We start from the raw sequence: 27160 nt of genomic DNA on the forward strand, positions 1-27160 counted from the left end.
TCTGCCTGAGTGCCAGTAATATTGTCCAGTTCATTTCTGTGGCCTCAAAGGCATTTTGAGAGTCTAAAACTGGAAAACATATCTCAGAGTAACTTAAACCTTTATTTAAGCACCATTAAAACTTCCATATAATGTGGAGACTTGGTAGAATATATATATCTACCATCCATCCTGTTCTCAGAATGGTGCTTCCAGAAATGTTCCTTTGGCAAAGCATTTACTATATCCCATTCAAGCAATGCACAAATCATCAACTGTCAACCTTCCATGAAAAATCTATAATGAGTAACATTCTCCCTTTTGAATATGGGCACGCATCCCTACTATATAATTAGACTTATTCATTGTATATTTATCACCTGATTCTATTCTAGGAATTGAATGTGAGAGGCAGTATCTTCCCCCAGCCTTCATAGCTAGGCAGCCAAGCAGCATAAACATGCCAAACAATCCAAATAGAATGAACATCCACAGCTCACATTAAAATGTACAGGGTCACAGCTGCCTTTGAAGACCAGCCCTTAAACGTCTCTAACCAGTGATGGATAGCCAGGCCTTGCTCTCGCTCATTGACCTTGATTGATTCATCTTGGAAGTGGAACACTTTGACCCGTTCTTATCTTAGGCTAGGTTGCAGAAGACTCCTAGTGCCCTCATTACAGCTGGTGTCCTTCCAAAAAGGACCGCGATCTTCTTAGACTCAAATTTACAGACAAACATGCCAGTGCAGTTCTGGGTTTCTCAATCTGTTAAGTCTTACTTTATCCTAATGGGTCAAGTGCGCTTCCCATTTATTACAATGGCTTGCCATATAAGTGTGATTTATTCAACAAGCATGTATTAAACTCTTTATATAGATCAGATACAACTGCTGGTGCCATGAATACAAAGATGTAAAGTGATTCGTTCAATCAAATGGCACATTTTTTACTGAGTGCCTACGAAGTGCTCAGAAATGAGGATGCATAGGCAAATAGGACAGAGAGGGACCGGCTACCCTCAAGAAGCTTATGATACAGTGGGGGAGCCTAGGTAATGAGCAAATAAATAGATAAAATAGTTTAAAACTGTGATAAAAAGGAAACAGATAAATTGAGTTGGGGGGTGGGGTGGGAGGATGGACACAATTTAGTTCATAACACTGATCCAAAAAGAGAAAGAAACAAAGAAAATTTAAAGATCTATCTCCAGTCGCATAATCTTTTCTAGGGCTAAAAATAAGAGTCAGAGTTGTTCCAATTCTTAGCATTTGTAAGAAGTTCAGTAGCCTTCCTAGAGCAGCTGTTCTTTTCCTTGCCCTAAGGTCTCTTGGGTACCAGGAAGGTGGGGCTTAGTTTTCACTTCCAAGGTGAAAGCCCTCCCACGTTTTCTTCCTATTTTGACTCCCTCAGGGTCTTTACACCTAGTCCAGACTCCAGAACTCAGGAAAGGTTGCTCCATCTCTCTTTTCTGGAACCAGGAACTTTGATCTCGCCCTTCCCAGGCAGGTAAGCTTGATCCCTATACTTGCTCTTCAAGCGCAAGTCTGGGTACAACCCTTGGGAGTCCTGAGGCCCTTTCAGAGGGTCCATGAAGACAAACTCTTCAGATGTTATTTTCCTTTTGGGGAGTACTACGGAGCTCTTTTGGTATGGTATGACATGTGATACCACAATGGACTGAGTGCAGAAGCAGATATGAGAATCTGGTTACCTTTTATTAAGCCAGACATTAAAGAGATTTGCAAAAATGTAAAACAATGCCACTCTTCTCACTAAATTGTTTCTCAAATTATTTTTTATAAAAATGTTATTTATGTTTATATAAAGTTATTTATTTATTTTTTTGACTGTGTTCGGTCTTTGTTGCAGTGTGTGGGCTTGTCATTGCAGTGGTTTCTCTTGTTGCGGAGCACGGGCTCTAGAGCTCAGGCTCAGTAATTATGGCACATGGGCTTAGTTGCTCCACAGCATGTGGGATCTTCCTGGACCAGGGCTTGAACCTGTGTCCCCTACATTGGCAGTCAGATTCTTAACCACTGCGCCACCAGGGAAGTCTTATTACTTATGTTAACGTGTTTACATTTATTATTTTCAAATGAATAAATACATATTTCTCAACTCTCCACTTTTAATTTCTAATACAGTTAATATCAATAGATGTACCTCATAAAAACAGAAGCTTTTTTCAGTCATCAATAATTTTTAAGAGTGTAAAGGAATCCTGAAATCACAAAGTTTGAGAACCCCTGTTTTAAAGTCTTCAAGCTGAAGAAGAGGGAAAGCACACGTACAGAATTATGAGTAAACTTTCACTCTTTATTCATTAGTCCCCCAAATATTAATGGGACAGGCACTATGCCAGATACTAGTGATAAATCCAGAGTCCCTTCAAAGAAATAAACATAATGGGGGAAATACATGAGTAACTGGGCCATTCCGGTACTGGATGTACCAATAACACTGGTGCCCTGAATCAGACATTTAATCCAGTCTCAGTCAGGGAAGACTTCCTGGAGGAGGAGGTGTCTAGCCCGGCATCTCAAATATGGGCAGTAGGTGCAAAACACGGTTCAGTAGAGAGACTGTGCTGAGAGAAAAAGAAAGGTTTCACAGAGGCCAGGATGTCTAGGCTGAATCTCACTGTACTTCTTTTCCAAATAACAAAGGGGCCACAAATTCAAAGTCAACCTCCTTAGGCACTTTGAAAAAAAAAGACCTATTAGCCTTATTAAGAATTTACAGTAGGGAATTCCCTGGCGGTCCAGTGTTTAGGACTCCACGCCCCCACTGCAGGGGGCACAGGTTCCATCCCTGGTCGGGGAATTAAGATCCCACATGCTGCATGGTGAGGCCAAAAAAAAAGAATTTACTGTAGGTATTTGATTCTTTCATAATAGCTGCATAATCTCCTATCTCCTGTGTTATAATGCTGTGGCCACGAGCAAACACACACAAGGTGATCCGTGTGGATGCGTAATCTAAACTGATGTGGAGGCATTTTGCTTTGTGATGTAGCACATAGTACATATCTGTTAATTGCCTATTTACGTGCTTTCGCCCTAAGAACATGCACAATTTATCTTTTTTGAGTTTTTATATTATTGATTGAATCAGTCATGTTTATCTTAAAAATCTCTCCCAGAAATGGTCTTGCCAAAAATTGCCCAGAGGGATCTTGAACGTCACCTGCTTCATCAGACAAGTTTGAATTTCCTGTACGCTGGAGAGACTTCCCCGCGGGTGCTCAGAGAGCCAAGGGGGACAGACAAGCTGGGAGGCCCAAAAGGCCGCAGAGACTAGACCTTTGTGGCGGGTTCTGAGAAGCAGGGGGTATTAGGCATTTCAGTTAGGTACAGCACGTTATGAAGAGTTAATCTGAAGAGAGAAATATTTTTCCTTTGGGACACTGTTCTATGAAGCCGTGTTAGTAATTCCTAGAGAGTTCGCTTCAACTAAAAAAATCTAGTTTGTTTATATTCGGCCACTTGCCACGCTCATCCTTCAGCCTCTCAAGTCCGTAGCTGAATGAGGGGCAGCGGATGCAGTACCTAACAGGTAAGACCTCCCCCGCCCGCCCATCCTTTCCCGTCTAGAGCAGTACACCGGGACTCGGTGGCGTGGCCTGGGAGGCGGAGTCTAGACGCAAACTCCAGGCCCCGCCTACCCGACGGCGTCCGCAGCGCCGCTAGCGATCTCCACCCGCCAGAGGTCGCAGGCTCCGCGAGCAGGTATCTCAGTTAGCGAGCGACTAATCCAGTCGGCGAGAACTAATCTAGTTCTCACGAGAGAAAGCGCGAAGCCTGCCGGGACGGACGCGCGGCCTTCCGCAAGTTGGACCAAAATGGCAGCCTTGGAGGAAGGGTTCACGTTGACTGCGGTACCGCTGGGTTCCGGGCCTGACGGACCCCTTGGAGTGGAGCAGAGCGACAAAACAGACCAGTTTCTAGTGACGGACAGCGGCAGGACCGTCATCCTCTATAAGGTGAGAGCGATAGGATCGGAGCGCCCCCACTGCTGTCTCGCCCCTTTCTGAGTTCGGAGCCGGGATCTCAGGTTTCTCACAGCTTTGGAAAGAGATCTTGCAGCGGGCTTAGCGGAGAGCCGCTGTGGCCTTTTCGGGACGCTGAATGAGGTCTAGAATCTGACTCGGTTGTTTTCCCGGAGAGGCATAGTTCCGAGTTGCAGGCGGCAGAGCGTCTAAGTGCACGTGGGCTACATTCGGAAAGGAAAGGGAACCTGTGCTTTCGCTTCGTATCTCCCGGAGATATCCTTGCTAAGATCCCCTTCTGGGGTCTCTGTCAGCCCAGCTGCCCGCAGAAGGGTTGAACGGAGATTGGTTGGGTGGGAGAAGATGTCACTGCCAGAACAGTGCTTTAGCCTTGTGTCCGTACACTTCTTACCCACTCATTAGGGGGGAAAGTTTTGTCGGTGTTTTGTTTTGGCTTTTTGCTTTCTTGGCAGCTTAGTAGGCATCTTGATTCCGAGTGACCTGTTGCCAGCTGTGGTTCACCCTGTGAATCCTGGATTTGCGTCCCTTGAGGTCTACACACCCCGCCCCCATTTAGCCTAAGGACTGCTTCAGCACATTTTCTAAACTTTACTTTTAGTGGTTCCATAGAAAGTAATTCTTTTTATGTGAGCTGCTGAACAGTTTTCTGTGTCTTTAAGAAGTTGGGTATCTCAACATCGGTAATCATCAGGGAAATGAAAACCAAAACCACAATGAGATATCACCTCACACCTGTCAGAATGGCTGTCATCAAAAAGAACACAAAAAAATAAATGTTTGTGAGGACGTGGAGAAAAGAGAAGCCTTGTACCCTGTTGGTGGGAATGTAAAGTGGTGCAGTCACTATGGAAGACAGTATGGTGATTTCTCAAAAAACTAAAAATAGAACAACCATATGACCCAGCAGTTTCACTCCTGGGTATATATCCCAAAAAAACCCAAAAAACAAAAACACTGATTCGAAAAGATACATGCACCCAGTGTTCATAGCAGCATTATTTATTATTATTTATTATCTTCCATTCCAAGATATGAAAGCAACCTAAGCGTCCATCAATAGATGAATGGATAAAGATGTGGTGTATATATGTGCAATGGAATACTACTCAGCCATTAAAAAATAATGAAATTTTGCCGTTTGCAGCAACATGGATGGACTTGGAGGGCATTATGCTAAGTGAAGTGAGTCAGAGAAAGACAAATACTGTGATAGCACTTATGTATGGAATCTAAAAACTACAACAAAGTAGTGATTATAACAAAAAAGAAGCAGACTCACAGATATAGAGAACAAGCTAGTGGTTACCAGTGGTGCCAGGCAAGGGGGGAGGGACAAAATAGGGATAGGGGAGTAAGAGGTATAAACAGTTATGTATAAAATAAGCTACAAGGATATATTGTACAACAGGGGGAATATAGCCAATATTTTATAATAACTATAAGTGCAGTATATAACCTTTAAAACTGAATTACTAGATGGTACACCTGTAACATATAATATTGTGCAGCAACTATACTTCAATTAAAAAAAAAAAAGTTAGCTGTCTGCTTTGAAGTTTGGGGAACAGGTTGCCAACAGTACTATCCTGTTTGCTTGTTTTGATGCTTCTGAAGACACCATTGGTTTTTAGCTGGCTGTCAAGTGGACTTTTTGCAGTTCCTGCATAGGAATAGAGTGGCTGATTAGAATTGGCATGATTCCAGCTATCCTTACTCTATTTCTCATGCCCCTGTTCAAGGGCACAACTGCATCAATTTTTTAAATATACTAATATTGTTCATTATCAAAGTGCCGATATTAATTTACCTTTTTTCATTTTAGGAACTTATATTTTCAGTTTAACTACTCTTTTAAAGTTTTTTTTTTTAATTGCAGTAAAGTACACATAACAAAATTTACTATCTTAATGACTATAAGTGTACAGTTCAGGGTATTAAGTACATATATTCACATTGTTGTGCAGTCATCACCACCATCCATCTCCAGAACTCTTTTCATCTGGCAAAACTGAAACTCTGTACTCATTAAATAATAACTCCCAATTTCCCCAACCCCAGGCAACCACCATTCTACTTTCTGTCTTAAGTGGAATCCACATTGTATTTGTCTTTTTGTGACTAGCTATTTTTTTAATTTAGGAGATTTGTTAAATGGTATCGTTTTAATGATTTCTTTCGAATGTAAATTTAATTGCTTTAATGTCTGAAACTGACTTTTTGAATATTATATTTTCATTTCATTAGGTTTCTGATCAGAAACCCTTGGGGAGCTGGTCAGTGAAACAAGGTCAAATTATAACATGTCCAGCTGTGTGCAACTTTCAAACTGGAGAGTATATTGTTGTACATGATAATAAGGTGAGTTCTAAAACTTTTATATAATATATACAAAACAAATCAAATTTTGATTTATTAACTATTCATGTTGTATGTAAATCGAAATTGGAATGCTTTTTTAAGTTGTATGTTTTTATTTCAGGTCTTGAGAATATGGAATAATGAAGACGTAAACCTGGATAAAGTATTTAAAGCGACAGTAAGTCTTTGGATTTTCCAACATATTTATTTAGTTTATTGGTGAGACGGAATAATTTGTAATGTAGCAGTTATTTATCGTAAAGTGTCTGTGAACATGACATAAAGGTTATAACCAGTTTTTCATTCTAGCTATCGTACAGTATATCTTAGTAAAATGTCTCAATTTATGAGTTAATATGTTAGAAAATGTTACATGATGTTATTTTCATATGAGGTTGAGGACTTAAATAATTCATGAATGATACATTTATAGTTATTTCCATGAGTTTAAATGTTTGTGGTGTGTCCCTTGCAAGAGCAAATGAACTTCATTGTTCCCTTTCTTAAAATAGGTAGAACAGACCCTGCAAGTTTCAGGCATTATACATTTTAAAAGTGGCACATACTGCAGTGAAAAAGAACCATGACTAACTAACTGTGCCTTTTCTCCTAATGACCTAAAGTATGTTAATTAACTTTTTTTTATAAAATGAAGTTCTCTAACTAGGTTAATCTTGAAAGTTCTTTATGGTTCTAAATGTCTAACTCTAAATACAATTGGCATATTTTAGAAGTGGTTCACAACAGAGCTGATTCACATACAACCGCAGTTGTCACCCGGACCCTTGAAACTTCTAGCCAGCTACCTGTGCTGCCCACTGGCTCCAGTCATTTTGTTTACCCTGAAGTAACACGATCCTGAATTTTACACAATGGGGTTTTTTTTTTTTTTAAATCCTACATATGGTGTTAACTTCTTTTCCTGGGCTTGCAGGCTATATATACATACATACACACATACACACACACACCCATATATAAATGTGTGTGTGTGGCCCATGTATTTATATATGGCATCTTTCTTTTTCTAATACCAGAACCGCTTATAACTGCATTAGTGCCTTTGTTTGTACCTCCCCTCACCTCCAGTTTTGAGAGACCCAGGTTATAGCCTAACCTCCAATATTTACAGTGGAAAGATAAACCAAAAATGAATAAAAGTGATTACTTATGGGGGTGAGCAGGGGAGAGGATAGAGAATAGGATCAAAAGTTAGACTTCTGAATGTATTTTGTGTTAGATTTAACTTTGTATTTTATGTTTAGATTTAACTTTGGAACCATACATAATTATAAAACAAAACTGAATAAAAATGAAAGCAAATCAGTCCCTTAAAGATAAGCCTTCTGTAAATGTCCTGATTCTATTAGGTGGCAGTTCCTTTAGAATAAAAATTTAAATGTTTTTATGTTCTTCTAGTTGTCCGCTGAGGTATATAGGATACATTCGATACAGGGGACAGAACCCTTGGTGCTGTTCAAGGAAGGTGCCATTCGTGGTTTAGAGACCTTGCTTGCAGAGCCCCAGCAGAAGATTGAAACTGTTATCTCTGATGAAGAAGTGATTAAGTAAGTTCTAATACTTGTAATTTTTTTTTAAATTTATTTATTTATCTTATTTATTTACTTTGGCTGTGTTGGGTCTGTGTTGCTGCGCGCAGGCTTTCTCTAGTTGCAGCGAGCAGGGGCCACTCTTCATTGCAGTGCGTGGGCTTCTCATTGCAGTGGCTTCTCTTGCCTCAGAGCACGGGCTCTAGGCGCGTGGGCTTCAGTAGTTGCAGCATGTGGGCTCAGTAGTTGTGGCTCACGGGCTCTAGAGCACAGGCTCAGTAGTTGTGGCGCAGGAGCTTAGTTGCTCCGCGGCATGTGGGATCTTCCTGGACCAGGGATCGAACCTGTGTTCCCTGCACTGGCAGGCGGATTCTCAACCACTGCGCCACCAGGGAAGCCCCTTCTAATACTTGTAATTTTTAAAAATAAGAAAATGCACTCTGTGTTTTTTATAATATTCTTTGCCTTGTTCAAAAGTATTTTGATTATAAACATGATAAAAGTAAGCTGATTGAAAACCGTCTGTAAGATAGTAGCCAAAATAACATCCCTCAAAAGCCTCTGGCGTGATAAGTGATTGAGGAAACTGGGGCCAAATGAGTCCTGTCCTAATAACAGAACTGAATAGTCAGTTATTTGAAAATTAAGTGAGTAATCCCACAAGACCAGAATCTTCTATCATATAGCCCTGACTGCCAAGGTCAGAACCCTTTCGCCTGAAGAAATGTGCAGCTTGTTGTTAGTGGAATCAGGATAGTGCTTTGAGACATCTGCTTTCCCAGATTCTGGAATAAAACTTGGGAAATGACTCACACAAATGATAGAAGGAAATCTCACAGTTTTACATCTATCCAATCCCTATTCTTTCATCCCATTTCCTGTTTGGTTAACTTGCTGCCCCTCCAGGCCCACCTGATGCAAACTAAATCTTTAAAGGTCCAAGCAAAGACTTGTACATAGTCACTGAACAATGTGGACGGTGACCAGTTATATCTTAGACTCAGTGAATGCCTCTAAAGTGTGAGCAACTGTGTTTGGAGGAAATCTTTATGCAAAAGGATATAGGTAGAGAATCTGGGTTCTAATCCCCACTTTGCCAGAAAATGGCTGTGCAGCCTTGGTTACAGGCCCCTTACCCTCCCTGTGCCTCAGTTCCCGCTGTCACTTGAAGAAGGCAGGTGAGATGCTGATGTTTTCCTGAGAACACGAGGCCCCAAAATGACTCTGAAAAAAAGAGGGGTGGGTCAATTAAGTTTGGGGAACACCGCATCTTGTCTTACACACCCTTGGTACTTTATAGTTCACGTTATTGTCTTTAAAGTTCTGGGAAGCTCAGCAACTTGCATTTAATCCAGAGATGCGTTTGACAGAGGAATGCCTTCTAGGTCCCCGTGGTAGATATTTTGAAACACTGAATTAAGTGTTCTCTGCTACCTCTCTGGCTCTAAAAAATATTTAATAAAAGATAATCTCTTAAATTTAGATTGATGATGTGCTTCTCTTAACTGGTGATTTTGCATTTTATAATTTTTCTTTTTCTTTTTTTAGGTGGACAAAATTTTTTATGGTATTTAGGCATCCTGTGCTGATTTTTATTACTGAAAAAGTAAGTGATACCTTTAATTCCTGGCCCATTTTGTGGCATTTCAGAGTCATCTGTATGATTTTTAAAACTAAAATTGGACTTTAGTATTTCTTTCAGAAAATTTTTATATATTTTTAAAATACTGAAAAATCTATTAGTAATAATTATTTCTATGCCTAAATTAAAGAAATACTTTTTATAACTTTTTAAATTTAATTGGACAAGAGGTTTTTAAGCACTCATTAAAGTAATTACAGTGGGCCAACAACTGGTCTCAACATTTAAATATAGTTGGTGGAAATGGGAATACTTTTAAAGTAAAATAACCTTTTTTTTTTTTCCAGCATGGAAATTACTTTGCTTATGTACAAAAGTTTAACTCACATATCCTAAGCAAATACACACTTTTACTTGGACAAGAAGAAAAATCGGCTGCACAGAGTTTTAGTGCATCTGTGTATCGGAAATTCATCTCTCTGATGTCATTAAGTAAGTATTTTTTTTAAACTTTCAGAGTTTATAAATAAAGGGGTATTACAGGATAGTGTTTTAAGTTCGAGTCTTCAGTTTTTACAGTTTTCTGTTGTAGTATTTCCCTTTCCATGCTTCCTTACAAGCATTTATGCCTTCACTTTTTGCATTTTGCCATGTCTAGTCATGCATTAGGTCAGTAATTCTCTGCAGGTAAATTTTATGTCTTAAAATTTTATCATAAGCAATAAATAATATAATACCAATAAAAAAGGAAAAATCACTCTTTATTATGATAAGTCCAGTTTTTTTAATATTATTATTAGTGAACCATGAAATACCTAAGGTTGGTACTGCATGAACTCCCCATTCCTCTTTTCCAGCCTATAGTGTGCCATTCTTTGAACAGTGACAGAGACAAGTGGGTAAAAGGACACTAACAGAGCAGTCTTGTACTCTACTAGCCACCATTTTACAGATTTTTTTTTAATGCCTTGGAGTTTACCTCTACCTAATGCTCTAAGGTTTAATCCCAGTCTTATGCATCTAGGGGGCAAAAATGCCTTTGTGGTCTTCTCCCCCCAGCCCTTTATGGCTTCTTTTGAAGTTGTTTTGGGAAGGTTAAGGGAGGAAGAAACAGCATTATTTAGGAAACATTTTCATGTTATCACAGTTTAAAATCTTTGTGAAGTTTTTCAGTGTGCAAACGTTTGCAGTGGCTGTTAAGAAAAAGGCTCCCTTCGTTTATCATGTCTAGAGTGTCCTTGGAATCCACTTAATACCTTTGCTTAAGAGGGACTGGTTTTCTTAAAGTTTAACCTATAGGACATATTTATTGTTACACAGAAGTTTGTGAGTTGTGTTTTAGCTTTTGAACATTGAAGTAAGGGAATGTGAACCAAAGGGTCATAAAATCTTCATGTAACATAGCTAGAACCACATGAAATTGCCAAAAATACAATTGACTTATAAAACGCAGCAATTTAATAGGGTTTTAGGGTGCTGGAGTAACAAGAAATGTAATATTTAGACCAGAATGCTAATTAATTTCTAATAAGAGATATAGCCTTTTACTGACTGAATTGTCTGTACTCCTGGCAGTCCCCTCATATTTTAAGTTATTACAGATATTTACAATTTTTATTTCATGGCTATCATGACATTTCTTACTGAGATTTTTATTAATATTTCTCCTCCCTCAACTTTAGGTTTGTAGTATATTCTTTTTTTTTTTTTAATTAATTAATTTATTTATTTTTGGCTGTGTTGGGTCTTCGTTTCTGTGCGAGGGCTTTCTCTAGTTGCAGCAAGTGGGGGCCACTCTTCATCGCGATGCGCGGGCCTCTCACTATCGCGGCCTCTCTTATTGCGGAGCACAGGCTCCAGATGCACAGGCTCAGTAGTTGTGGCTCACGGGCCTAGTTGCTCCGCGGCATGTGGGATCTTCCCAGACCAGGGCTCGAACCCGTGTCCCCTGCATTGGCAGGCAGATTCTCAACCACTGCGCCACCAGGGAAGCCCCTGTGGTATATGCTTTGTGGGAAAGCATAGAGTGATGTGATTATTACATTTGTTTATTTTTCTGGTTGGATTCTCTATCAAATTGGTAAAATCTTATAAACAACTTAGTACATTTAACTATAACAGATATAGAACTATCATTTATCCAGTAATGAACAATAAATACTTGTTTCCAACAGGCTCTGATGGATGTGTATATGAAACCTTGATACCAATACATCCAAGTGACCCAGAAAAAAATCAGAGGATAGTTCGATCACTGTTGCTCAAGTCCGTGGTGTCTGGCAGTGCTCGAAGTGGTGTTGCACTCACCATCCTGGACCAAGATCACGTAGCAGTCCTGGGACCACCACTATCAGCTTCTAAGGGTAACTAAAATCCAATCAGTTAAGAAGTCCTTTGGATTTTTTCCATCAAAGTGTACTTTTAAGTCTCCTCTTTCTTTTTCATTTATTTATTACCACCCTAATTCATTCTCTTTTTCACTGTAGCTTCCTAATTCTTGAATAGGTCTTTGATTTCATCTTGCCTTGATCAATTTCTCTAAAACATTTCCTATATCACTCACTACCTTGCTTGTCACCAGTGTCTTAAATAAAAACTGCAGATATCTGTGCCAGCCTGTAGGCACTGGAAACATTGGTAAGACTTGGAGTAGAGGATTGAATTAATACCTTGGTGACATTTTAGCAGAATATAAATTCATTAGTCTTGGACAGCTTGAAATTTGGGGACTACTAGTGTGCCTTTTGTCTCTGTGACTTCAGAGCAGGATTTTCATCATCACCTCACCTCCTCACCCCCAAACACCCCTCCACACACACAATTGTAGTCTGTCATGAAGGACACAGTTGTACCTGGCCAGTGCAAGATTGGAGTCTCCCAGTCTACACTATAAAACTCCAAATCTATGGTTTAGCATTCAACTCTCGCCACAGTCTAGACCCTGTCCACGTTTTCCAGTCTGTTCTCCCAGTTTCAAAGCAAGAACTCTCTGCTTTATTCAGGCCAGGCTCTCTATTGACTACAAACTTGATATGGCCATCCTTGTGTATTTTGTTTTGTTTCTTCTTTTTAAGATAGGAGCTACCACTTATAGCATACTGTCCTGTGCCAGGTGTTTTACTTGTATTTCATTATTTGTGTCATTTAATCCTCCAACAACCCTATGAGAGAAAGTCCAGTTATTATCACCCGTATTTTACAAATGAGAAGCTGAGATGTTAGGTAACTAAGTAGTGGAACTAGGATTCAACCCAAGCAGGTTGACTCTTACACCATATATCTTACCGCTCTTAAGTCCTGGCTTTTAACCACTTTACCAAGCTGTGCTTCTCCTCTCTCAACCCCCATCCTCCCTCTCTAGTTACTGCTTTAACCCCCAAAAAACTCACTAACCTCAGTAAAGTTTCCCATGTCTCTTTCCAGAGTTTTTTTTAATATATGCGAATACTACTAGTTATTCTTCTTCCTCTTTTTACACAAATGGTAGCATACCGTATCCTCCGTTGTACACCTTAATTTATCCACTCACCTGAGATACAGAGAGCCTTCCATAGCAGCATCTGTATTGACTTTATTTTTTTAAGAGGAAAATATAGGCAGAACATTCTGACATAAATCACAGCAATAGTTTTTTGCATCTGTCTGCTAACACAAAGGAAATAAAAACAAAAATAAACAAATGGGGCCTAATTAAATTTTAAAAGCTTTTGCACAGCAAAAGAAACATCGACAAATCCAACAGACAACCTACTGAATGGGAGAAAATATTTGCAAATGATATGACTGATAAGGGATTAATATCCAACATATATAAACAGCTCATACAACTCAAAGTCAAAAAAACAAATAACCCAATTGAAAAATGGGCAGAAGAACTGAATAGACATTTTTCCAAAGAGGAAATGCAGATGGCCAACACACACATGAAGAGATGTTCAACATCGCTAATCATCAGGGAATGCAAACCAAAACCACAATGAGATACCACCTCACACCTGTCAGAGTGGCTGTCAACAAAAAGAACACAAATAATAGGTGTCGGCGAGGATGTGGAGGAAAGGGAAGCCTCGTACTCTGTTGGTGGGAATGTAAATTGGTGCAGCCACTGTGGAAAGCAGTGTGGAGGTTTCTCAAAAAACTAAAAGTAGGACTACCATATGACCCAGCAGTTTCACTCCTGGGTATATATCTGAAAAAACAAAAACTAATTCAGAAAGATACCTGGACCCCAGTGTTCATAGCAGCATTATTTACAATTGCCAAGATAGGAAAGCATCCTAAGTGTCCATCAACAGATGAGTGGGTAAAGAAGTGGTGTGGGTGTGTATATATGTATGTGTGTACATATATTTGTGTGTGTGTGTGTGTATACATATATATATAATGGACTACTACTCAGCCATTAAAAAGAATGAAATTTTGCCATTACGGCAACATGGATGAACTTGGAGGACATGCTAAGTGAAATAAGTCAGACAGAGAAAGACAAATACTGTATGACATCACTTATATGTGGAATCTAAAAAGTACAACAAACTAGTGAATAAAACAGAAGAAGCGGACTCAAAGATACAGAGGACAAACTAGTAGTTACCAGTGGGGAGAGGGAAGGGAGGAGGGGCAAGATAGGGGTAGGGGAGGGAGTAAGAGGTACAAACTATTATGTATAAAATAAGCTACAAGAATATGTGTACAACATGGGGAATAAGCCAGTATTTTATAATAACTATAAATTGTGAATCACTATATTGTACAACTGTAATTTAAGTAATATTGTGCAACAACTGTACTTCAATAGAAAATTCATTAATTTTTTTTTAAAAATGCCTTATTTTTTTAGAGAAGTTTAAGGTTCACAGCAAAATCAAGGGGAAGGTACACAGATTCCCATATGCCTCCTGCCTGCACACGTGTCCACTTCTTCTGTGAATTTCTGTCTTCATTACTCATTTTTATTCTTAATAAAGCAAGACCTATGTGTTTAACTATGACTTCCCTCCTCCCTCCCTCCCTTCTCCGCACCCCCAGCACCATATATTTATATTTGGCTGGCTTCTGAACTTGGACTTTTTTTTTTTTTAATTTTTTGGCCGCACCTCGAGGCATGTGGGATCTTTAGTTCCCCGACCAGGGATCAGACCCGCACCCCCCGCAGTAGAAGCGTGGAGTCTTAACCAGTGGACCTCCAGGGAAGTCCCAACTTCTGAATTTGTATGTCTTATTTTATAGAATGCCTCTCCATATGGAATACAAAATTTCAAACACTACAGGCTTCAAAAGAGTTACCACAAGGGACCAGCGGTCAAGTAAGTTTTTGCACTTTGGGGTTTTTTTCAAATGTACTTATTTTTGTGTCTGACAAATAGACTGTCAGGGAAGAGACCTCTTCGGATCTAAATATTTTGTCAGTTTTGATTAAAATAAATTAAGAAATATTTTCTACCTGCAAGATTATATTTAATTTGGTTATTGTTTTTATAGTTTCCTTATGTTTGTCACTTTCAAAAGACTAAATTATAAGCTAATTTTAGATCAGGAGAGAACAGTTAGCTAGTTAATAAAACTTTTTAATCTCACTTTGGTTTGATCTTTTTACTTTTGTATTTTGAACTATATCCAAGGGCTGTTACTTTGCCTAATAAATTAGTCTTTTAGGTTATATGTTAAATGTTATCATGGAATTACATAAGAATACTTAAAGAATTAAAATTTAAGGTGACCAGACTATAAACTTTCTGAGGCAAGGAACCTTGTCTTTTTTGTTCTCCATCGTATCTTCAGTGCTTAACAAAGGTACTCAGTAAGTACTGGTTGTTTAGTGAATATAAGATATAAATACATCAAGATATAGGATGTTTTTGATCATTGTAATTAGACGATAAGGAGACTATGTTTCTTAGCATAGAATTCTAATTTATATTTAAACAAGTAATTTTCACAAAATTAGCCGTTCACAATTCCACTGCTCTAACAAACTTCACTTTTGATTTCCATGTTCCTTTGAGCTTTTTGTTCATATACCTGTCTCAGTTTTACAATTTTATAATTGAGATCATGAGATAGAAACAGTGTTAAATTCTGCTTTTTTCATTTCGTACATCAAAACAGTTTGCCTGTGTTACAATAGCCTTTGTGAGTATCACGTTAATAGATGTGTAATACTTACAATATTTTAAACAATTCATTTATTTTAAATATATGTGTTGATCAAATTTTTATGAGTCAAAAGAAATTATCTTTAAATTACACTTTATTCAGACATGGGCAAAAATAAGAGCTTTGTAAACCTACCTCAATTAATAAATTGAACATATGGGATTATTCTGGAAAGTTGCTTAACTTCACCTTATTCTTTCTGTTATATTAAGATTACTTCCACCACAAGTTATTGTTATAAGTTATATGGCTTTGTTGAATCAGATCTTAGAAGAGAAAAAGGGTTGCTTACATTTTTGATAACTTTTTTGTAGCTCTGGTATCATGGGGAAAATTTGTTTATGCTACATGGAAAATTTCTAACTGTAATCCCATACAAGTGTGAGGTGTCATCATTAGCAGGTGCTCTTGGAAAACTCAAGCATAGTCAAGATCCAGGTAGGAACTTAAATGTTTTATTACTAAAAACCATTTTATAAACTTCTAGTTTGATGTGTAGATTTTCACAGCTATCGGTTTGCATAACCTGTTCTTAATGTTGAAATTTGCCAGTGTTCGTTCAGATTTTATTGGTCCATGAAGCTACCTTGGGAACAGTCCACACTGCAGACACTGCTGCAGGTTAAAGAGCTACGCTGCGTTTTGAACACCAGTGTTCTGACTTTAGGGGCAACGGGAAAGTCCTGCAGACAAAATCAGTAATGCTTTTTCCCTCCTTGGTTTACCAGTGGCCTCATCTGTTGGGCACATAGCCTTTTAGGATATTATGATTTACTGATCTGAGGTTATTGGTAGAATGAAATGGACTTTAAAGCCGCTCTTGAATTGTGCATGAGTGGTGGTTGTTTTATTGTTCTTTGTTTGATTGATTGGCTGGGTAAATACCAATAGGTCAGAAAATTCCAGAAATTGTGTGCTTTGTGTTTTCTTAGACATTCATGCCATGACTCATTTTGTAAACTGGGAAACATCACAGGGATATGGACTTGGATCTCAGAACTCAGAGCAGTCAAAGAGAATCGTAAGTTTGGTAGTTGAAATAGAAATGTTACTACGGATGTTAAAAAACAGAAAAGGCTGAATTATTTTAATAATTCATATTTGTACAACTCTTAAAACTTGCTCTTAATGTTGGGGTGATTTGAAGCTTGAACCCAGTAACCTGACAGCCCTTATCCGAAAGTGACACATGTCATCTAGTAGTTTTTATGGGCATGTGTGTAAGACCCAGGTGTAAAAATGGACCAGTTTGCAATTAGTAATAATACCTTCCTGAGTATAGAGATTTTATTTATTAAAAAATGAAAACCTGAAAACCTTAAAGATATTTAAGTTAAAAGTTGAAATAGACCCACTTTTCACTTTAAGAAAACCAAACCCTAAAAAAGCTTGTGAATGGACTTTCCTGGTGGCGCAGTGGTTAAGAATCCCCGCCTGCCAATGCAGGGGACACGGGTTCGAGTCCTGGTCTGGTTCCCACATGCCCTGGAGCAACTAAACCCCTGCGCCACAACTACTGAGCCTGTGCTCTAGAGCCTGCGAGCCACAGCTACTGAGCCCGCATGCCACAACTACTGAAGCCCACATGTCTAGAGCTTGTGCTCCGCAACAAGAGAAGCCACCGCAATGAGAAGCCCGTGCACCGCAATGAAGAGTAGCCCCCACTCGCCACAACTAGAGAAAGCCCGCGCGCAGCAACAAAGACCCAATGCAGCCAAAAATAAAAAAATTAAAAAAAAAAAAAAGTTTGTGATTAGAGCAAAAGTGTGCCAGTCTCTTTGGGATATTTTATATTCTTCTAAATGTCTATTGCATCTTTTGTGTTGTTTTGAGATCCTAATCAATTTACTGAATTCCAGTTAAGGAGAAGGAAAATTGAAGCGAGTGTACAGCCGGAGGTTCCACCATCCACACAACTCTTAGCAGCCGTACAGGTAAATTTTAAAATATTAGAAATACGAAAAGTCAACTCATGGTTAAAAGAAATCCTATGTACTTTTTATTGTCTTCCTCTTGTGATCATTTTTAGAGCTATGGCTAACATTTGTATAGTATATTGAGGTTGTCAGAGTGATGCTTTGGCTTATTTGACTCTCGCTAAGCATTTTGTGAGATCAGTGTGATGGTGGTGGCCTCATATCTCATTCACCTTTGCATTGAATGTTTGCAATTTAGCTTCTTAGAAATTTTGATTTCTAAATCCTTGAGTTTTTTTTTCTTTGTATTTTGTCTTTGTGCAGTAAATTGTAGTATCAACTCCAGTTTCACAGGAATGCATGAATGCTATTAGTGATTTAAGACGATGTTAAGCTAGGAACTTTTAAGTGCAGAGCAACGTTTATTAATGTACCACACTGAACTCTTTACTTCTGCCCTTTCAGAAAGATTCAGAAAAACATATTGAAGTAGAATTACGTAAATTTTTGGCTGTTAAGCGGACCCCTGACTTTCATACTATTATTGGGGACGTAGTAATAGGACTTCTGGGAAGATGTAAAGCAGAACCATCATTTTATCCTCGGAACTGTCTGATGCAGCTTATCCAAACGCGTGTGCTTTCTTACAGGTAAATGTTTCTGTACACCAAACTTTATATGCATAACTCTTTTGACCTTGTTTTTTGCAGTTCTGATTTTCATACTCTGAAAAAGCCTTATGAATTATTTGCAATTGAGAGTTTCTTAATATATAAAAATGATTCATGTTTTTGGTCTTAGCTTGTGCCCTGGCTTAATGGAGTTTGCCTTAGAAAAGACAGATGTGCAGATCCTACAGCTCTGCCTACAGCAGTTCCCTGACATCCCTGAGTCAGTCACCTGCGCTTGCTTAAAAATTTTCTTGAGGTAAGTTAGGAGCTGATGCTCCTTTTCTTTCACTGCATTTTTAATCTATTGTTTTATTTTATTTCTAAAACTTTGAAGGCTTAGAAAATGAAAAATTTTCCAGTAAGTTCAACTACTGATAAGAATTATTTCCTGCTTTCAATTAACATGATAGCATTGGTGATGACAGTCTTCAAGAAACAGATATCAATATGGAGTCAGTTTCTGACTATACTGCTATTATACAAGATGGGGAAATAGAAGAACAAACTGAAATTCTTCAGAATGGTTTCAATCCTGAAGAAGATAACTGTGAGAACTGTGCTCAGGAGTTGACTGAGAAGCCTCAGGCTGCAGCGGAGGAGAGCACTTCCTGCCCTGTTACAGGGAAAAGAGCAGCACTACTGTATCCTTTGGAACAGCTTCCCTTGTATTGTCTCTTTCCCAGGGATGTAGTCAAATGCCAAGCAAAAACTAAGGGGTAATTAGATAATTTAAGGTGGTTTTTTTCTTTTCTTACTTTCAATTTTTTTCAGTTTCTGCTTGAAAATGGATTACATTCAATGCTGTGTTCAAACAACTTACTTAAACCTTCTTATTTAAGAAGCTGTACTAAGATAGAAGCTCTATCCCTTCTAAAAATCAGTATACTGAATAAACACCAATTATCTATAATAGCAAAGTATTCCAGATGATCTCTAGTGACGAGGAGAATGTTCAGTGATAGCACTCTTCTAGAAAAGTAGAACTTTTGTATAAATTTAGAAAAATGTTACTGGGGAAGGGAATTACTCATTATTTCAGTAGAAAAGCCTTTATTGGTTGAAATGAGATTTTCCTTTATTCCCGAGTAGAAACGCAATTCTTCATTCAGCATATAGCGAGACGTTTCTTCTGCCTCATTTGAAGGACATCCCAGCACAACACATCACTGTGAGTGTTCTTACGAATCCTACAGGATTTTATTTCTGGGTTAAGTGTTGCTCCTTAACTCTACCCAGCTTCTAGGGCATTCGAAAGGTTATAAAGTTCTTTCATCTGAGTAAGAGGTTTCCCAGCCCTCAAGGTGAAAAATCGTGCTTGGGAGACTAGAGTGACCTGGGGGAGGCAGAGCTTGACGTGTTCCTGGTGCCAAACCTGAAGGCCGGGTTCATCCATCTAAGTTAGAAACGAGTAGGAACTAAAAAGAATTGCCCGGAGAAGGATTCTCTCTTCTCTACTTATTATTTACAAACAAAATAAGCTCCTCACCCACCCCTCCCAAACCAAATGAACTCTTCTTTGATGGCAGGGAGTGCATTTGATTTTTTTGTGTGTCCCCTGATGTCTAGCATATTTGTTTGATGTACAGTTAAATTCAGTAGCCTCTTAAAATTCTCTCCGGTCTCTTTGTTAGCTTTACATAGAGAAAATTTTTCTATCAAAGTGATTGTTCTTTTCTCCGCCCCACCTAGCTATTTCTCCAGTATTTGTATTTCCTTTATCTGAAGTGTAGTGAAAATGCTACTATGACTCTTCCTGGAATACACCCTCCAACCCTGAACCAGGTGAGGTAATCTTTTTATTTTGATCTGATGCTGGGAAAAATATGTTAAAAAAAAAAGGTTTTATATATATAGTATCAGAATCTGGAATCCAGGAACTGATTTCTCCCTGTCTCGTGGTTCCTACGACCCTCCTCCCTCACCAAGTACACAAACCACTGGAGTGGATCACTCAGTTTGGTAGATGGCTTTTTTAGAGCCATAATGCTATACTAAGGAACTTAAATTCATCTTAAATTCCTGATTCTTTATTGTGACCCTTTCCAAGAATTTCCTCAGCTTCGCTGGGGAGAGTGATAATAAGTTTCCTCCTAATAACCTAATAATCCTAAGTCCCTCTTAGAGATAACCAATACTAAGAGTTGCATTTATGTCTAGAAATTTGCTTTCTGTACCTTAACTTATCTTTCTCTTGTCTTTCTAATGCAAATTAGATCATGTGCATGCTATTCTGCAGCTTGTTTTTTTTCACTCATTGCTAGCTACATTTTACACATTTTCTGAATCAGGCTATATACATCTGCCACATTCTTTTTAACCACTGCATACTATTTGATTTTACAGAAAATCTTAATTTGTTAGTCCCCTATTGATTGGCATTTGAATTGCTTACAGTTTTTTGCTATTGTAAACAAACTTGCAGTGAGCATCTTTATACAAATATTCTTGCATATTATGAGAGAACACCTGTTGGGTAAATTCCCATTAGTGAAATTACTGGATAAAGGGTGCATGCATTTTTAGTGTCGAAAATGCCAGGCTACGTTTCTGAAGGGTTGTGACAAGAGGTACTGTGGCCACCAAGATCTGAGACCTTACTCTCTGCTAGTCAAGTAGGTAACAAATAAGTGTTTTATTTTAATTTGCATTTCTTTGATAATAAGAAAGGTGGACCATCATTTCTTGCCAATTTATATTCCTTTTTGTGTACTGCCTAATCAGGTTCTTTGTCCAATTTTTCTATTGCATTTCCTGTCTTTTTCATTTTGCCTTATAAATTATTCTTTGTATATTAAGAGAAATTAGTCAGTTTCTATGAAGTGTATTACAAATACTTTTTTCCTATCACTCTTTTTTACTTGCTTTAGTGTAATTTTTGCCATAGATGAGTTTTTAATTTTCATGCTGTCAAAATTGTTAAGCTTTTCCTTTATGGCTTCTTTTTGGGTATGCCATGCTTAAGGCCCTTCCCACTCTAAGAGTGTAGAAATAGCCGCCCTGTCTTTCCCTAGTACATTTCTTTTCCTTTTCTTTGTCTAACTCTTTGATACATATAAAGTTTATTTTGGTGTAGAGAGTTACATAGGGATCAGCTTTCCCCTCTTCCTGCAAATGGATAATTGGTTTCCTTAATGCTTTTTCATGACAGTGATATTTGCATGTTAACAACAGCATTTGAAGGTGTAGACTACATAGGATACTTTAATAAATGTATAGTAATAATTTTATTTTAGTTCTTGGTAGCTTATCTATAATACAGGACACCTTATTCTTGGGTCATAGTGTATATTTCAGAATAGGAGATGAGTGGGTTCTTTTTTTGTAGCTGCGAGTAGTTATCAAGAATTTTTAAAAATAAAAAGTGCTAGCTCTCCCTTGGATTAAATATCACTGTGGCTTTCTTTTTACTGATTAATCTGATGGAAAAGATCCAATTATGCTTGTAAAATGACAAGTATAAAAGCAGAAAAGAGGCTTTTTAGATTGCTTAGAAATTCCTTCATCTCTAAAACGTTCAGACGTCTGTAAAGAAGACTTATTTTTTCTTATAACTGTTTGATATTATTATGGACTTTGTAAAATGAATTAACCTAAAATTAAATTTAAAATCTTAGCTCCTTTTCCTGTTTATCTTCAGATTATGGATTGGATATGTCTACTTCTAGATGCTAATTTTACTGTTGTGGTAATGCTACCAGAAGCAAAAAGGCTACTGTTAAGTCTTTACAAGTTTGTGAAATCCCAGGTATGTAATTATTGATATATACTGAATTCTGTTTGTAACCAAGAAGCACCAAAATTATAATTTATTAAAATTTTTCTTGGAATAGCCCTAAGTAATTGTGGAGGATTTATTCATATGTACAAGTTATGGTAAAAGTTATTTTGGAACTTTTTTCTTTAGATAAGCATTTGTTCTGAGCTCAACAAGATTGAAGTAAGTTTTCGTGAGCTACAGAAATTAAATCAAGAAAAGACTAATAGAGAATTATATTCAATTGAAGTGCTGGAACTCTTCTGATATTACCAGTTCTCCTTCATAGACGTTTTATGAAGCTCTTTTATGTGGATTCTTCCTACTCAACCAGGCAAGAGATGTGTTTTGTTTGTGACTGTCTCTTCGGTGACAAGAGAAATGTCTGAGCAAGTACCTAGACCATCACTTATTGATTCTCCTAGGCCGGACTGCAGGTTTCACGTGAACCTATTCTAGCTTATGGACACTGGTGGGGAGAGATTCTGAAACTTTTAAAAATATGTAACGGAGGTGTTTTTAAGTAAACTTATTTGTGTATTGATAAAAGTTGAATTTCTTACCATCCATTTGAATAGTTCTTCTTTTAATAAAAAACCACCATTGAAGAAACAGTGATTCTAGGAAAAACATGGTTTTATCAGAGTCAGAAGCTGTCCCAGCTCATCTGTGTTCATGGGGGACAGAAGAGGGCATTTCCACAGGCAGGGTGGGAAGGGGCCTTGTACACGAATGTGCTTATCTCCTGCCATCGTCTCCCGTTCTTTACCTCCTTGCACTACCTTCTTACATACCCAGGGCTTGAACATTATCCCTCAGATTACCTCTGTGATTAGGATGCTAAATTCAGTTATAGAAATATATTTCTAGATAGTAAAAAAAAAAAGTCTCTTCTGAAAATAGTATTATAGGTTGATTGACCATAGAATGTCCTGTTTTAACTCGGGTTTAGGACAAACGAAAGGCTTTATGTAGAAGAAATGGATGCTTTTGTTTCTTAAAAATAAACTCAAATTTATTTTTGTTAAAAGTGAAATCACTTTTTCAGGTGATGAACTAAGTTTCCCAAGAGTGACTTGAAACATTTATGAGCTATGAAAGTCTCTGTTGAGTAGATCATTTTGAAACCTCTTTTAACCTGAAAGGTTGCAATATATATATATATTTTAAATTCCTGTAAATTCTAGCGCATAATATAAGTTCAAGTGTGGTTCTAGAGCCCATGTTATACAGAATCCTGATGGCTCAACTTAACTTGCATTAGAGAAAGGCTTCATTTAGGTCAGGCACTCTGTAAACTTTAGTTACAACTATTGCAGTTAACAAACAGGTTCTCCCTTGTCATTCTTTTTTTTTTTTTTTTTAATTTATTTTATTGAAGTATAGTTGATTTACAATGTTGTGTTAATTCCTTAGTCATTCTTAATCTCTCTTTAATCTGAGAGAAAAGAAATACCAAAGATAGCAGCATATATTAACAGTTATGCTCACTTTAAGTGGGACCTTTTGCTCAGACAATTTAAACTAAGTGATACAGTACTTCTCAGCAGAAATGAAAAATACGAGTCTCCACTATGTTTATCCTCTTTTTATCTTTTCTGTGAACCATTTAAGAATTACTCACAGGCACCCAGACATAAAATTGTGGGTTCCTAAGCTTTTCTTAAAACTTTGAACTTCATGGGGCTTCCCTGGTGGTGCAGTGGTTGAGAATCCGCCTGCCAAAGCAGGGGACACAGGTTCGAGCCCTGGTCCAGGAAGATCCCACATGCCACGGAGCAACTAAGCCCGTGTGCCACAACTACTGAGCCTGTGCTCTAGGGCCCGCGAGCCACAACTACTGAGCCCGCCTGCCACAGCTACTAAAGCCCCTGCACCTAGAGCCCGTGCTCCGCAACAAGAGAAGCCACCACAATGAGAAGCCCGCGCACCGCAACGAAGAGTAGCCCCGGGCTTCCCTGGTGGCTCAGTGGTTGAGAATCCGCCTGCCAATGCAGGGGACACCGGTTCAAGCCCTGGTCTGGGAAGACCCCACATGCCGCGGAGCAACTGGGCCCATGAGCCACAACTACTGAGCCTGCGCGTCTGGAGCCTGTGCTCCGCAACAAGAGAGGCCGCGATAGTGAGAGGCCCGTGCACCGCGATGAAGAGTGGCCCCCACTTGCCGCAACTAGAGAAAGCCCTCGCACAGAAACAAAGACCCAACACAGCCATAAATAAATAAATAAATAAATAAATAAATAAATAAATAAAAATTTTAAAAAAAAAAGAGTAGCCCCCCGCTCGCCGCAACTAGAGAAAGCCCGTGTGCAGCAGTGAAGACCCAACGCAGCCAAAAATAAATAAATTAATTAATTAACAACAAACCTAACCAAAAAAAAACTTTGAACTTTAGCACATCCTTTATGATTTACAGATCCTTTTACGAGGGTTAAGATTATTCAGGATTATCACAGTTTTTAGATTCTGAGTTATTTATGATTTAATTTATAAGAACCCATAATAAGAGACAAATCTCAGATTGACTGATGAATTCTTTCAGCCAGAGAAAACAAGCAAACGAAATTCATAGATTGACAATATGCTCTCCATGACTCCTGATTTAATTGTACTTGAAGACAGCTTCTGCAGTGAAACTGGCCTGGTCAGGGTTCAAACAAGCAGAGGCCTTTGACTGAGGAGAGGCCAGAGGAAGATTCCCTGTTCCCTCAAACTTTTGTCTATTTGGAAAGAACTTCTGTATAGGGTCCTAATAAAGTCTTTATTATAAAGTTTAATAATTTGGCCTGTAAATATTATGGAAGCAAATTATTGATTTTTAAAATAAGTAGAAAAGTGTAATTGCTTTTAAATACTAGTTGCAAATGATCTCTAGGTTGCCTACAGACTAAATTAGACTAAATTTAGAAATTAAATAAGGATTTTATAAGGACATATAGAGGATTTTTTTAAATTAAGTTATAATTGATGAGAGACTCTTATAGGCTGAGTTCTTCAAGGCAAGGACTTTGTCTTACCCTTTATGCACACTAAGTACAGGACCACTGGCACATAATCAGTGTTCAGTAATGGTTACTGAATAAAATTACTGAATAGTAGATCTTATCTGTCCAATTATAGAGCAATAATTCTGAGGGTTTGCAACAGTTACTTTTTATGGCAAGTAAATCCTCTATGTTCACCACATATAGGCAGTGTATCTTCTGCCTCTAGACATTTATTTTTTATAACAATTGTAACTCAGATTTGTTTCTGATTATATATACTACATCTATATAATAATAAAAGAATTCTTTTTTTTTCTTTGCCACACCTCATGGCTTGTAGGATCTTAGTTCTCTGACAAGGGATCGAGCCCCGGCCCTGGCAGTGAAAGCACTGAGTCCTAACCACTGGACTACCAGGGAATTCCCAAGAATTGTTCTCTAAACTTCTTAAGTTCTCCATCTAGGAAATGGTTTCTTGCTGTGAATTTGATGGTTTTTGAGGGAAATGTGGACTAACAGGTTATCATTGCTACTTAAAAGTAGATGTTTGCTTTTTGCCTCTTTAGCCTTATTTGTAAATATTTGGTGACTAACTATAGTGGAGTCCATTCTGGATCATGTAGAATTTTAAAACAAAGATGGATTTTTTTCCCCAACTCTTTTAAAAAAATTTTAATCCTAAAATAATTGCAAGAAAAAACAATGAATACCCTTGTATCCTTAGCCTAAATTTATCTGTTCCTAACATCTTGCCATGTTAGTTTTACACTATATATTTTTTCTTTTTTCCTGAATCATTTGTGAGTTATTTACAAACATTCAGATTAATCTCATAATTCAGTTTAATCCAATAAATACTTAAGTTTAATCCTGTAAAACAAGGGCATTAATTTTACATAACCACAATGCAATTATCAAATTCAGGAAATTAATGTTAATACAGTGCTATTTAGAATGATTACAGTCCTTATTCAGATTTCCACAATTGTCCCAGTAATGTCTGTTATAATTGGACTTCCTCCTTCCTAAAATCCATTCAAGCGTCATGCATTGCATTTAGTTTTCATATTTCTTTAATTTCCTTTAATGTAGAACAGTTCCCTAGAAAATTGCACTTCTGAAGAATCTAGGCCAGTTATTTTGCAGAATGTCCCTCAGTTTGCATTTGTCTCGTTTACACATGATTAGATTCAGATTAAACGTTTCTGACGAGAATACTACAGAGAAGGCACAGCATCAGGAGGCATTGCTGTGAGTTGTCCTATCACTGGTGATGCTAAATTGGATCACTTAGTTAAGGTAGGATTTACCAGATTGCCTCACTCTAAAGGTACCTTTTTTCCTTTGTACTTCATAAGTAACCTATGTATTTATTATTTATCTTTGAGACTGTGTGAATATCCTATTCTGGAATATTATTCTTCCCTAACAGTGAACCCATTGGTAATTTTTGATGAATCGGTTATTACTTTGGTGACGGTTATGGTTGCAAATGTAAAAATTGTTTTGGTATAAATCTCACTTTATTTTTTATTTTTTTATAAATTTATTTATTTTATTTATTTATTTTTGGCTGCATTGGGTCTTCGTTGCTGTGCGCCGGCTTTCTCTAGTTGCGGTGAGCGGGAGCTACTCTTTGTTGCGGTGCACGAGCTTCTCATTGCGGTGGCTTCTCTTGTTGCGGAGCACGGGCTCTAGGTGCGCGGGCGTCAACATTTGTGGCTCACAGGCTCTAGAGCACAGGCTCAGTAGTTGTGGCGTACAGGCTTAGTTGCTCCGCGGTATGTGGGATCTTCCTGGACCTGGGCTCGAACCTGTGTCCCCTGCATTGGCAGGCGGGTTCTTAACCACTGCACCACCAGGGAAGCCCCCAAATCTCACTTTAAAATGGAATGCTGTGTGCCATGTAGCCACCATTCTCATCTCTTAAGTCTGCTTTCTAATCTATAGATGGATGAGCAGATAAATGGATGGAGGTATTTCACAGATTTGAATAGTTATAATCACACTGAGCATACAATGTGTGGTCTACCTTTTTCACTTAATATTTTCATAAAACCATGTTTTTACATAGTTAACATGTTTTGATTCTTAAAAGTTTCAGACTCAGAAAACGAGAGCTGAGAAGGCTTACCAATAATTTATTCATAAATGTTAAGTGTCTTACCCTGTTCCCACAGCTTTATTTTAGCAAAG

At 38.0% G+C, this 27160-nt stretch overlaps 1 protein-coding gene across 2 annotated transcripts; it reads left to right on the forward strand.

The window, feature by feature from the left end:
• Window positions 1-3721: 3721 nt before the first annotated feature.
• On the forward strand, window positions 3722-22546 carry NOL11 (nucleolar protein 11). Of its 2 annotated transcripts, XM_082442046.1 has the most exons (18): window positions 3722-3963; window positions 6235-6348; window positions 6470-6526; window positions 7768-7916; window positions 9447-9504; window positions 9828-9972; window positions 11655-11843; window positions 14710-14786; window positions 15951-16074; window positions 16569-16657; window positions 17496-17570; window positions 18018-18202; window positions 18354-18479; window positions 18634-18864; window positions 19313-19391; window positions 19913-20005; window positions 21861-21968; window positions 22128-22546. In XM_082442046.1, exons 1-18 carry the CDS (start codon window positions 3823-3825, stop codon window positions 22242-22244), a joined length of 2157 nt encoding a protein of 718 aa, XP_082298172.1. In that variant the 5' UTR covers window positions 3722-3822; the 3' UTR covers window positions 22245-22546. The 2 variants fall into 2 exon arrangements, with proteins under 2 accessions (XP_082298172.1, XP_082298173.1); XM_082442047.1 differs by lacking the exon at window positions 19913-20005 and having other exon boundaries at window positions 3773-3963.
• The last annotated feature ends 4614 nt before the right edge of the window (window positions 22547-27160 follow it).

Source organism: Balaenoptera physalus (genome assembly GCF_965194825.1).
Source record: "Balaenoptera physalus genome assembly, chromosome: 20".
NCBI classification, from domain to species: domain Eukaryota; kingdom Metazoa; phylum Chordata; class Mammalia; order Artiodactyla; family Balaenopteridae; genus Balaenoptera; species Balaenoptera physalus.

Coding starts and splice junctions, on each gene's coding strand:
- NOL11 (XM_082442046.1), top strand. CDS start 3,823: ATGGCAGCCTTGGAGGAAGGGTTCACGTTGACTGCGGTACCGCTGGGT. Junction 3,964..6,234: donor GGACCGTCATCCTCTATAAG/GTGAGAGCGATA, acceptor TCATTTCATTAG/GTTTCTGATCAGAAACCCTT. Junction 19,392..19,912: donor TCCCAGCACAACACATCACT/GTGAGTGTTCTT, acceptor CGCCCCACCTAG/CTATTTCTCCAGTATTTGTA.